This window comes from Ambystoma mexicanum, chromosome 6p (genome assembly GCF_040938575.1).
Source record: "Ambystoma mexicanum isolate Mex_15411 chromosome 6p, UKY_AmexF1_1, whole genome shotgun sequence".
Lineage (NCBI taxonomy): Eukaryota > Metazoa > Chordata > Amphibia > Caudata > Ambystomatidae > Ambystoma > Ambystoma mexicanum.
The window spans coordinates 661,788,750-661,802,636 of record NC_090935.1 but is presented as its reverse complement, the minus strand read 5'-3'; the positions used below and the strand labels follow the sequence as shown (position 1 = coordinate 661,802,636).

The window sequence follows — 13,887 nt, the reverse complement described above, 5'->3', positions numbered from 1 at the left end:
TGCAAGTACTCTCCGGGGATCAAGCCTCAGGGAAGGGACTCCCCCAAGGAAACAGAAGACACCCTCTCAAACTAGAACCAAGGGAGTTTGGAGAAGGAGTTGACTTCTGCAGCATGATGGAAGAGTTTTGTAGAGGTACTCGAGGGTGTCTGGAGGCAGAAGAGAGGAGACATTGGACAAAAACCTGAGACGAAGCCAGCAAAATGGAGAGGGCTGGTTTGGTTCAAGGGTAGAGGTCCATGGTGGAAGGAGATATGAGGGTGAGGAGCTGAATCAAGGAGAAGGTGCAGGACCCGCTCATAGAGAGAGAGAGAAGCAAGATATAGCTGAGAAAGATCTGTGGCTAGTGAGGTGATACAAATCCACCAGTCTCTTTAGGTACTGGGACAGTCAACCGCATTTGGCATAACTGATTTTGTTCAGTCAAGGTTGAACTTTAGCTTTGAATTCTGGAAAAGACAGAGTAGCAGAGAAAGGAGAAAAACTACAAGACCCGCTGGGGTGGGACTTGCCAGGGTCATCTGGGAGGCTCCACAGACAAGGTCGCAGAACAAAAACTTCCTAGAGGCTTGCCAATTAGCTCTGAAAAGTGCAAAACAGGGTGTGGGAAGCCCTAAAACTGAGACCATGAGACTTGTACAATGAAACATTTCTTTAGGTTTTCTTACTACAAGCAGGAACAAAGGCAGGTTGGCCCTTAACCTGTACATGTCCTTACTCACTTAGATGACAGTACACATTCGAGTACAAAAAAAAGATAGCTTTCAAAGTCCATTCCTTCAGCCAGACGGCACACCAAAGTGGTCTTTGATGGAACGCCTTATACGTCTGCAGGGTTTGAGATTGCGGGGAGATGGGGGCTATTTAGCTCCTTCTTGTGGTCTAGAAGAGCTTGGTTAGCTTGACCCAAACAGCTACCAGGAGCTACTTTTGACTCCCCCGGCCAAGTGGTACCACACAAACGCACCTATGTGAATGTAACTCTGTATTTAGGACAATCTATAAATAAGCATTAGGACGCATCTATACAACATTTAAAGCATAAGGGCTAATACATAATGGATAAAGAGATAGGTTTGCATCTTATGTGGAAGTTGGATTTGCAGAACGCTATGTACTAGCTCCTGGTTCCCCAGTGGTAGCTCCTGGTCACTGGTTATTACTGGATACCCAGGAGAAGATTTTAGCTCCTGCTTAGCACATCTTAATTTAGATCCCTGCATCCATGTGATAAGGATGCGCTGTTACCTGATAGAGACAGTCAATGATGTATCACAGACAATCGACACAAATGGGACTGCTGGGCGAACAGAAATCGAGAAAGAAACATCTTACAGGGAGAGAGAACATGACACCTGATCTCTAACGTCACAACAGGTTTGCCAACTAATAAATAAAGCAAGGCACGTCTGCTGAAAAAGAGTAAGTAGAGCCCTTATAATTGCATGCCCTTTAACAAATCAAAAAACATGCTGCTGGGGTCAAGAGATAGCTACCCCAAAGGTCGCTGGTGTCTCACTGAGGGTTGCAAGGCAAAGGTCATTACTTGTCAAAGGCAAGAGGAAGTCCTCTTTTAAGCATATGTTATGGGATCACTCAGGGGATTTACCTAATCAAGTTAGGAGCGCCCAATGCTGCCAATGGGAGTGATGTGAGATCTTTACTCAGACAGAAATATCTCTGCTCTATAGGTTTTTATACAAAGTGCATCTGGCACAGCTCGGCAAGACAAAGCGTTCTTGAATTACACATTCTTTTCATATGTCTCCAGCCTTAGAGGTGAACCAGGTTAACTTGTAAGCAACTACAAAAACAATTGTAGGAAAGTTCATTGTATACACTACCGTAGCTGTTTTGCCGGCTGCACCTGGCCGTTCCATCCACTGCATTCCGTTTTGATGACAACTCATGAAGGCAGCTGTGTTTTCCACTCTCTTCGCCCTTCTTGCATGGCAGTACAGCACTGCATCCTTTGACATCAGAGCACTTTCTAGATTTGCCTGTGTGTACCATTAGAACGGCAGTTGCATCATAAACACCACCAGGCCTTCTACCCAAACCGTCGCCCAAGTCACCAGCTGCCAAGAAATCCTCTTCCTCTTCAGATATATTCTCATGATCATTGTTAACAGGAAGAACATCCATTTTTACTGCTGCCCACAAAATATGAGGTATTCTTCACTGTTCTGCCAACCTATGCAAAAGAAACAAATAACAGGTTCAAAATGAGAACAGAGGCATGCATAATGAGTTTCCTGTCCTTGCTTTTAACATATATATAGCGACGAGGCAGTAGCGAAAAGTGTTATGCTGCCGAACTTTCAGGATTCGCACTGTGGGAACGCCATATGCTGATAGCTTTTAAATCATATTTTGAGATGCTACATTAAAGGAAGTTCGTTTACATATGGACTCTGACTTTTTATGGCAAACGCGTCAAAGAGTGCAACTCAACATCTGGTGTGTGTATAAGAAGAAACAACATATAATATATATATATATATATATATATATATATATATATATATATATATACTTTGTTATAGGGACGTTATGGTTAAGTTGCAATAATAAAAACCTATGAAATTCAATAAAAAACATTGTTAAAAGGACGTTATGGTTACAAGTAAAATTGAAAAACCCCTGAAATTCGCCAGTTATGGTAAGCTAAGCAACCATAACTCGTGCCACCACCGTGCACTGCTAAGACGAACACCCAGGGCATCAAAGATGACATCACAAATGTCATTGATGACATCACTGATGACATCACATATCTGGCCCACTTGTTTTTGTTCAATGACATATATAGGCCAGGTGGTTTTGTTCAATGACAGTCAGAATATTAAAATTTGAAAAAGGTGCTATATATCTAGACGTTAACCTTGTCATATGTTCTTTAAGTACTTTCCTTAGGGTTTGGTCTCAGCTCATAGTGCACATAAATGAGGAAATGAGTAGGGCTCAAACACACAATTAATTTGTATACATGAAGATACACTGCGGCGTCCCGGTGTAGGAAGGAAAATCCTTTACCAAGATGGCCACCATGGAAAGGGAAGGCAGGGTTCCATACAGGACCCCTCTTCGCTTTCCATGGCAGCCTACAGAAGGCAAAAAGAAAGCTCTATTACCATATTACCACAAGCACATTTTTCTTCCTTTTGAAATCTATACCAATTTACCACAAAGCCAGTCCCAGGAGGACATGGCCACTTTAACCCCATGTTTTGTCCCTCATGGTCATGACCAGTAGCCAAATTGTCCAGCTCATTACCTTATTATTTGACCTGGACAATGTTGCCACTGCCCATGGCTACAGCTTACTGCTCATTCACCAAAGCTGTAACGCTATTTTCTTTTTGTCAAATAAGAAAACACTTCCACATTTGCAAAACCATGCCTGTTGATCCTAGCCAATGAGCCGTACGCATATTTGCTGGATAGCCACCCAAGTTTTATTTTTTCAAAACTGTGAAATTAATGCACATACAGCCGTCATATAAGCTGTGCACAAAACAAAATCTCAACAAACTTTGTAAAATCATTCGAAAGCAAGGCAGAAATATTGCACCCATCACCATCACCCCTGACCTCCCCAAACATTGTTTCATAAGTTTCACAAGTGCAATGTTAAGAAAATATAAATTTGCCGCAAGGGTTGGATCATGTATTTGTATACGTACAGTGATCTATCGCAAACATTTCCAAATCACCTTACCTCATGTCTCCTCTTTTGGAAACATACAAAATCTGGCAGCAGAGCGCGTCCATCTTGTGCTATTCTCATCCATTGCTGCATCTGCCTAAGGTAAACTGCCGTGTCGTCACTAAATCATATGCTCTGCCCCTAACCCTCACATAACCAACCCTAGTGATATTGAACATCTTTCTCGGTGACGTTCCTCTTTAGCGTATGCAAATGCACCCATAATCACCTACGTGACGTGACGCAGAAACCGAAAAAGCAACACACATCGACTAACAACATACCTTGTCAGAATTCGACATATTAAAGCGGTCTTCAAAAGAAATCAATAACACTGTACAATTTGTAAATTAATTTTATTTCATAATGAACTGTCCGAGAACATCCGACTATTCCCATATTCAATCAAATTGCAAATTTGTTTCTTCACTCGTGGTCGAAAATGTTAATCGTGATGCACACGTTGTTCTTTTTGCATACACAAATTGGTAGTTTTTAATAAAGGAACCGCTTGGGTCACACAGTAAATTCCAGGGCATGTGCATCAAGTTGGGCCTAGAGCACCATAAAAGATGTTATGTTACTCCTAATCTCTAGTGCAGCGTACGGGCACATTGGGCCTGCGTGATCGTCCCACAAAACAGTAACAGTGAGCCACCCGTTGACGATGAGGTGCGTTTGGCGAATGGAAAATCCATCAGTTGGCATCTGAAATCCATGGCAATCGCAGTAAGGCAGCATGTAGCTATTTTGAAAACATAACAGAAAATAAGTATCAATACCCGACCTGCATCACAATATATGAATTGATTTCTTAATTCGGCATAGAGTTTAATTTAACGATTAGCATACACATCAAACAATCTCAAAAATGACAAAAAGAACGTGGAAGCTGATGCACAATTGGATAAGGGCATACATGACATTTTAAAGAAATATTAGCGTTCAACCTGGGTGAATGTAGTGATAGTCTACATACACCTACATTCTGCACTCCCCATAGCTACATTAAAAAAAAACAACTACACAGAAAGATAGCACGTGAGTTACATTGCCAAAATAAATGGTCAGCTAATATTAAGTTAATGCTCGTTCCGGTGTACAGTCGTCAATAGCAAACTTGCATGATATTCACCGTTTCAATTCGCTTTGAGTAACTCAGACCGTGATGCTCAATGCGCTCGCACCAAAGGTTCTTTCTGAACTGATATTACATGTTCCTTACACACTGTTGGAATGCATAACCTTATCAAATGTTAATTCTTACAAAACTCCTCTCACTGTCCTATGCGTGGGCTTTCTTAGCTCGCAACCAAAAAATCAAAGCTGGTGACCTTCACTCAGAATCTAAATACATTCTCACTTTGCAACAACATGGCTCAACGCATTCATGAGAACTTTTAGTCGCATAGACGTGTAGTGCCGCTATTTCCATCAAACACTGCAGGTGGCTGCCTCAGATGCCACACTCTAGGGGGCGCCAGTCTCACTTCAATAGTATTTTAAATACATTGTAACACAGACACTTTAGTCCTTTGCCTGTACTGTACGCACATTATAATAAGGAACACCTCCAAAGGTATCGTGTGACTTTCGTGATAAAAAAACAAATTTTTTTTGCTTCTTGCTGCCACATCCCATCCTCATCAACCCTCACCTTTTGAAACAGTATTTGATAAGGTTAACAAGTGCAATGTGGTGGGTTGTTGCATGTTTTTGCGGCCATGGACACAAAACACGGTTGAAAGATGGCAGGCGCATCGGAACAATCTGACGCACTTCACCATCCAATGAGGGAATGCGTCACATGTCCACAGACTTAACGCAAGCCGATTACTCAATCGATATCCTGTCCGCGGAGCGAACAGGGAAGTGTGTCCGCGGAGCGGACATAGATATTATTAAATTTTTTAGACCTACTTTTTGATCGTTTTAAAGAAAACTACTGGACGCAAATTTGGTGAAAATCCGTCCAGTGGTTTGGGCTATAGGCGTGCGCAAAGTTTTCCCCCATTCAGTCTATGGGAAAAAAAGACGTTTTGGGACTCCCCTATAACTTTTCCCCCCCTAGACCAAACCTCACCGAACTTTGCAAATAAATTCAGAGTGGGCCATATACTTTTTTTACATGCTGTTAAAGTGCCCTCTGGAAACACTACATACAACTATGACTACAGGTATAGGTAAACCAACCTTTGGTATAAGCATGTACTACACAGTTTATGTAGCTTGTTGAGCCGCCAGGCTTATCTCAAGAGGGGAAATGTGAGCTGTAGTGGAGTTACACAAAGATTCACAGTTACAGGTATTCAAATAAACTCTTACACTCAAGGTTTCTTGCATAAACAATTATTCATTTATTTATCAGTCAGTTATAAAGCCTTCTTCAGAAGATACCAATAGAATAGTAACACACAAATATACTTCAATACTGTACACTCTGAGTTTCTGAATCAGACAAGACCCTTTTGGGATGGCCCACAGACACAACCTACACCCACAGGTGACTTCAGTAACAAATGTGCTGGGGACATTAATATCTTACTGTTGGCATTCAGAATACTCTTAAAAGTTGGTAAAAAGCAAAGGTTATTAGAACACAAGAGACACACATATTTCTTAAGCAGTGCAATTACTTTTAGAGTTGTCTAGAAGAGTCATTCAATTCAATAAGCTAAGCCAAAGTCAATGGAAACATTCTTGTATAGCATAAAGCACTTCAAGTAGATGGAAAAGTATTTCACACAGTTCTTAGGAGTCTTTGATAAAAATAAGAATCAAATGGTGGGCCACAAGCTGATTAGACTTGTGAGTTGTAGAGGTTTCAAGCAATTTTACAGTAAGAGGTAAGTTCTCTTAGACTTATTTTACAGTACCTTGGTAAAGAAGAAAAGATGCAGCTGATGACTTCTGTTCCAGTGCAGCTCTGCAGGTCTCACTGTTCCTGGGCCTCAGTCGTGGGGACAAGACGGAGGATGTCGGGGGATTCCTGCAATGTACTGGGACTACCAAAGCTCGCAACCGGCAAACTTCACTTTCAGTGGCTGTTTCACGTTCCAGCTACTCGGTCCTACCGTAAATAAAATAGCAACAATGTGATTCCTGGCTGTCAAGGTGGACTGTCCTTTCTTCTGGGGTCCCGCACTCTGCTGAGGGGGCTCAGACTTGGTCAGTCCTGCTTCGTGAGAGTCCGGAGGATCTTCCAAAAGCTTTAGGCCAGCTTAAAAGCAATGCACACAATCGGGTGTTCCTCTCCCGGGCTATACGTTTTTTTGCAGCAACTCTGAGGAAATTCAACCAGCTCCAAGATGGATATCAAGGTGGCTTATTTTGGAGTTGATTGGTCCTACCAACTCAAAGGGAGAATTTGTCCTTGCAGGGGCTTCTCTGTCGATGCGAGCTTGGTGTTTCAGCACTGCAGCAGGGCTTCACCGGGCAAACCAATGGTCCAGGAGGTGCAGCAGGCATCCTCTTCAAGCTCTTCTTTGGTTCCTTTGTCCAGTGGTCGACTCTGCTTTCCAAGCTAAAAGACTCGCCTTTTATTCAGTTCTCTCCCATTCATTCCAGCCTAGCTGTCACTCAACCAGCAGGTTGGCTGTCCTTGCCGGACAGACAGCCAGCCAATCACCACAGAGGGCATTTGGGTCTCCTAGGAGACCAAGCACAGGGCGTTTCGGGCACCTCCCTCACTTCCTGCCTACCCAGACACTCTGGAGCCAGAGGCGGGTTTCACTCCTGAAACCCGCCAAAGATTAATGAACAAAGACCAAACCCGGTTTGGCACGCAGAGAAAAACTCTAGAAGGACCTTTCCACAAAGACATGGCGAAAAAAAGACCAGGGACCATTTTGGCTGCGAACAGCTGCGGTAAATGCAAACCATGGTAGTTCATAACAAAACCACTGCCACCAGCCATTCGATGGGGAAAGGGTAACACAAAAATGTTACAACATGAGCAGCTAGACATATGGGATACTAAGTAACCCCTCCAGCACTCTATTGTAGGATAGGGTGTGCTAGGTCTAGCAATTTCCGATGGTAAGTAAAGTCATTTTCACTTTACTGCTCTGGGAAACAGTAGTTATCAGAGAGAAGGTATTTAAACCTTGGGAAATCTGGAAGACTTCCCTGTGTCACTGCACTGAAGGTGCTGTATGACACAAGGTAAAAGATGATGCCTATTGAGTTTGTCAGACTCCATAACCAAAATAAACAAACACAGAAAACACATAGAATTAAAAAGATCAAAGTCCCAAAGTTCAGCAAAAGAGCTGGGGGTCTCTAAGGTAGAAAGGAATTGGCACATTTTTGAGAATTCTCACTAACACACCGTGGAGTAACATTGCTGAAAATGTTGGGGGGAGGGAGGGCATGACATATGAAGAAAAGGTGACCCATCCAAATGAATGAGGACAGAATGGTGTGCCATGAAAGTTGGGGGGGGACAAACACCCCTGTCGCCCCTAAAATTACACCCATGCTAACACATACAAATGCATATTATCGACCAAATTGTAGTGGCTAAAATCTAACCAACCTTATCTACTTAACCACGCTTCAAGATTATCCCACAGACTTCTCACTATACCATGAGCCTCCAGACAATGTATTCTTTCTTGAATAGTTTAATACTCATGAACGCTCCTAGCAAATTCAAACCCAAATCCGTGTTTTGCCCGAACCGAACATCAACTGTGGTCCCATTGCGGTGTTTGAAAAACTAGTTATGCTGAACCTGAAGAAACTTCCTAGTAACATTGCGTTGGGATCGAGAAATCTGACTTACATTCAGCATATGGCTCTAACAACTCCCAGAGTGAATTTCTTACAGAAATTAATAACTTCCTAAAGAATGAAATATATTGCCACAGTGCTCTGGCCTTCAAAGGGACCAGTCCTAATTCATATCTGATGCTTGCGTGAGGGACATATGGGGGGAGACACAACACTTTGCGCCAAATGAGAGCTTCCAAAGTCGGCACGTATTCAATCAATCCAGGGTTATAGATCTAATTTCCATAGATTCATTTTGGAATAGTCTTACCTTTGTAAAATTTGATACAGGGTATCAAGGAAATCCTGCTGAATCTAGAATCCACCTGTTGCATTTGCGTTGCAGGTTTTACTGCCTTGGAATGAAGTCAATCCTGAATTGGAATCAATGAGGGTTTGGCTAAGATGAGAAAACCTAAGTAAATGAAAGAATCAATCCTCTCAACTGGTGTGGCTTGCTGGATTCACCTTCAGAGCATTCTCGCAAACAAATGTAGTGAAAGCATGGAGTACCCATTGCAGACCCACAGGAGTAGTATCATAAATAAGAATATCATGGGCATACCCTTTCCACACCACTTTATCGTGACCAATCTTGGGTGATGCCAGTGCAGCGGCTTGTAAGTGGGCTCCTATATCTGCCATCTACAAATTATAGAGAAAAGGGGCCAGGATACAGCCCTGTCTCACTCCATTAAATGTTTTAATTGGGCGAGATAAGTTGCCTTAATGATTAAGGCAAATTTGTATAGCTGATTCCTTATGTATCCCTATAAGTAGACTTAAGAGTGTCCGAGGAATTCCCCATCTGTGTAACTTACTCCACAGAAGTGCTCGGTCTACTAAATCAAAGACTGCAGCCAGATCTATTGAGGCCAAATAGGACAGGTGCGCCCCCTTAGCTCATGCCGGCGGCCCCTGTAGACATTTCACCAGCATACCATTTAAGAGTGTCCCCATTCCATTCCTAAAGCCTGTCTGCCATTTTGGCAAGAGATGTTTACTAGAGGCCCAGCCCTGAAGATGTTCCAGGAGTAATATGGAAAGAAAATTGGAATCCGCATGGAGGATAGCGATGGGTCTGTAATTTTGCGGATTATCTCTTTCCCCACGTTTATATATAGGAATAATGTGAGCAATTTCCCAAGTCGGGGTACAAGCAATATCTGTAAATAAATAGTAGTATTTCTGGCCATAATGGAGGGTTAGTTTTTTTTTTTTTTTTACCAACTTTATTTTCTTCTCATGGACTCAAGTTACAAGCATATATGTGAGAAACAGTATACAGAATTCTTATCATTGTTCTTCTTTTCAGTTCTCATTTCAATCCTGCAAGAAGCCCATGAATTTTAACATTTATAACCCCCCCCACCTTTTGTCTACAGTAGAGCGAGTGACATTTATCCCCTTCCATCCCCCCCCCAACTGGGCTGGTTCCGTTTTCTACACCATTATCCAATGCAAATGCAGTTTGGGCGTTGTCGGCCTGTGTTAGCGATTGCTGTGGGCTCATTCAAGCTTCCGTCTTTCCAGGAAGTTTTAGTTCAGAATCGTTCTCAACAAATTTGGTCTGTAGAAGTAGGCTTCTCTGTCTGCAACAAAGTCTATGAATGGGTCCCACACTTCCCTGAATTTCAAGTATTTGTTGTCTTTTCCACTGCCATTATGTGCCATATTTTAATCCACCAGCACGCGATCACTGGGCTTTCAGGGGTTTTCCAACCTTGGGCCAGTGTTATTTTTGCTGCGTTTAGTAGCTGCATGATCAGGGTTGCATTATTGCCTGTCTCTGCGTAGACCCCTTCAACTGCAATTCCCAACAGTATTACCTTTGGGTCGTGTGGGAGTTGTCGCCCTGTGATTTCTCTTATATGTCCCAATATTTCTTTCCAGTATATTTCAGCTTTAGGGCAGGTCCACCACATGTGATATAGGTCCCCTGTGCTATCACATTGTCTCCAGCAGTTTGGGGGGGAGGGGTAAGCGGGGTTCATTTTGTTTAATCTGTGTGGGGTTAGGTACCATCTTGTGTACAGCTTATATGAGGTCTCTTTAATTGTATTGCATTTGGATGCTTTCTGAGCCCTATTCCAGATTTGTCCCCATTCCTCGTCCGTGATAGGGGCTCCCAAATCGTTCTCCCAATTGTTTCTATATGAGATTTGGTCCTCAATTCGTGTGTTGTCTAGCAGTTTATAAAATCTTGTTATTGCTTTCTGGCCTTCCTGTAGGGTGAGTTCCAATCCTATGGGAGTCCTTGTGGGCGCTTTTTTAACCCCTTCCTGGGAGATCCGGTGCCTAATTTGTATATACGTGTACCTATCCCTTTCCCCTATACCGAATTTCTGCTTGCATTTCTCGAATTGTAGTGGGGTTCCTTCGTGGTAGAGTTCTTTCAGGTGAATCGGGTGTGGTCGCCCCCAGTTTGCCCAAAATCTGTCCCGTTTACCCAGGGTGAAGTCCTGGTTGTGTGCCATTGGTGTAAAGGGGCCCAGACCAGGGGCAATGTGATGTTTTCTGAGTGCTGTGTCCCATGCTTTTAGTGAAGTGAGGGTGGATTCCACTAGATGTCCCTCCGCCCCTCTGGCCCCTGCCCGTAGGGCATGCAAAGTCCCTAGTGGAATTCTGGTTTCTCCCTGTTCTAGTCCCACCCACCCCTTGTGTAGATTTCCTCCCATCCATTTCAGCATAGGGGATGGGCTGCCAGTGCATATCTTTCCTCGTCAGGGATTCCCAGTCCCCCCAACAGGGGCGGCCTGGTTAAGATTCCTTTTTGAATTCTGGGTTTCTTCCCATTCCATACGAAGGTTACCAAAGGCCTTTGTATTTTTCTGCTCATTTTGGGGGGAATCTCTACTGGGAGGGAACTAATTACATGAAGGAGGCGGGGTAAAAGGGTTATACGTGCGAACCATGAAAGTTCTTGGGCATCCCATCTCAAGAGGTCCTCTTTTAATTGTTTCCACACGGCACTATGTTCTCCCCGTATAAGTGTCTATATTCCTGTGTCAGTTAGACGCTTAGGTAGTCTATGGCTTAGGGTTCCCAGATTAGTGGATGTTGTGCCGCCATTTCTTTGGGTATCTCCTCCTCTTCGGTTATGTTTAGGGCTTTTGATTTTGCATAGTTAATCGTGAACCCCGATACTTTAGCAAATTCCTGTAGTCTTTCTAGGGTTTTGGGTAGTGATATGGCGGTGTCTCTCAAGAATAGTAGGATATCGTCCGTGTATAATGCTATTCTGTGCTCTATCCCTCCTGCTAATGCCCCTTTTATTTCTAGGTCCTGTCTTATGGTTTGTGCCACTGGTTCTATTGCCATTGCAAATATGAGGGGGGGTAGGGGGCAGCCCTGCCACGTACCTCTCCGAATTTGTATTGTTGTGGTGGGTCTGCCATTGATTATGAATGTTGTTGAGGGGAGTTTGTAATTTGCCAAGACCATCCTTATGGAAGTGGGGTAGCAGCCATATTTCTTCAGGGTTAGCTTCAGGTATGCCCAGTCTAAGCTAGCGAAGGCTCTGCGTGCGTCCAAGGCCGCTATGGAGAATTTCTGTTTTGTTTTGTTCCCTATTTCTATAATGTCTACCGCCCGCCTGATGTTGTCCTGTGTGTGCCTCCCTACGATAAATCCTGCTGGATCTTCGTGGCTTATTTGGGGTAAGACCTTCGCCAACCTGTTTGCCAGGATCTTTGCCTATAACTTGGCATTGCTGTTAAGTAATGATATTGGCCTGTAACTTGCGCACTCTGTGGGGTCTTTCCCTGGTTTAAGGATTAGGACTGTGGTCGATTTCCCCATGTCTGGCGCGACTGCCCCGGTCTCTCTGATGTGATTGAAAAGATTTGTTAGTGGGCCCAGTAGCTGGTTCCTGAAGGTTTTGTAGTACCCGTTCCCGATCCCGTCCGGGCCAGGTGCCTTGTTATGTGGGAGGTGTGTTATGGCATCGCTTATTTCTTGGGCTGTTATGGGGGCTTGAAGGTTCTGGTTGTCTTCTTCCGTTATCTGGGGGAGAGCTATTTTGGCCATGTAGTCTAGCTGGAATTGTGGGGATAGTTCCTCTCTTTCAAGGAGGTCTAGGTGGAACTTTTCCATAATGTCCAATTTTTCTTCCTTCGATGTGCTTATCCCCGCTTTTGGCTTCTTAAGACTCACTATATAGTTACGGGTTTTTTGTTTGTTGAGTTTAGCTGCTAGGAATTTGTGAGCGTTACCTCTTTGTGCATAGTAGGACTGTTTGGTGCGTAGTAGGGATTGTGCGGTTTGGTCTGCCATGTGGGTTTCTAGTTGGGCTCTCACTTTCCAGAGGTTTCTTACTGTTTTGGGTGTTTGTTTAGCCTTATGTTGTGTCTCTGCTTCCTTCAGTTCCAGCTCAAGTTTCTGTTTGAGTAGCTTTCTCTCCCGTGTGTATGCTGTGGTTTGTGATATACATTCCCCCCGTATTACTGCTTTCCCTGCGTCCCATATTACCCCCCAGTTTGTGTCTCCGTTGGCGTTATCCTGAAAATAATTATTCAGCGCTGTTTCCATATGGGCTCTAAGGGCGACATCTCTGAGTATGATCGCGTTCAGTTTCCAAGTTCTATTAGTACGGGGTGTCTCTTTTATAGGGATCATTTTTAGTATGTCTGGAGCGTGGTCGGTGAGGTATTGTACTCCTATTTGTACGTCTTCGATTTGTGGGATGAGGGTGGATGAGGTCAGGATCATGTCTATCCTCGAATAGCCCCTGTGTACAGGTGAGTAATGGGTGAATTCCTTTTCTATGCCATGAAAGAATCTCCACGTCTCTATTACCCCTAGGTCCCTGAACGGTTTGCCTAGTGCTTGTCTGTTCCTGCTGTCTGCCGCAGTGGCGGGTGGAGGTGGTCTTATCTAGAGGAGGGTCCATTACGCAGTTAAAGTTTCCCACTATTATAATTTGTCCATCGCACGGCTACCTAGGTTCCGCAGGATTTCGCCCAGGAAGATGTCTGGTCTGTCATTAGAGGCATATAGTGCTATTAGGGTATATGTTTGTTCGTGCAGGGTCCCCTTAAGTAGCAGGAACCTACCCTGTGTATCTCTATACACAGTCTTTTTCTTGAATGGTAAGGTGGCGTTTAGTAGGATTGCGACTCCTCTAGCCCCCCCCCCCCACTCTCTGGAGGCAAAGTATTGTTTAGGGAAGGCCTTATGGGTCATCCGTTTCTCGTCTATCGTGAGCAGGTGTGTTTCTTGTAGGAACACTATTGCGGCTTGGAGTTCTGTCAAGCGTGTTAATATACTGCGTCGTTTCACTGGCGAGTTTAGGCCCTGTACATTCAGGGTCATGACAGTTAACTCAGGCATAAGTCTTGTGTGAAGGATTCCTCATCATCTGTGTGCCCTCTTTCAGCAATAAGTGGTGTACAGTGTGTAGTTGC

The 13,887-nt window shown here is 43.8% G+C and overlaps 1 protein-coding gene across 2 annotated transcripts in view; it reads right to left on the bottom strand.

The window, feature by feature from the left end:
* The window catches only part of CCDC125 (coiled-coil domain containing 125), a 1,024,365-nt gene that overhangs the window by 968,085 nt on the left and 42,393 nt on the right, over positions 1 to 13,887 (bottom strand). The window contains exon 2 of one of the 2 annotated variants that reach the window (XM_069627541.1): positions 1,845 to 2,194. In XM_069627541.1, coding sequence (XP_069483642.1) covers positions 1,845 to 2,145 — 301 coding nt within the window. In that variant the 5' untranslated portion in view covers positions 2,146 to 2,194. Of the gene's footprint in view, positions 1 to 1,844; positions 2,195 to 13,887 lie in introns of those variants that run through there. The other variant, XM_069627542.1, reaches the window with a different exon arrangement.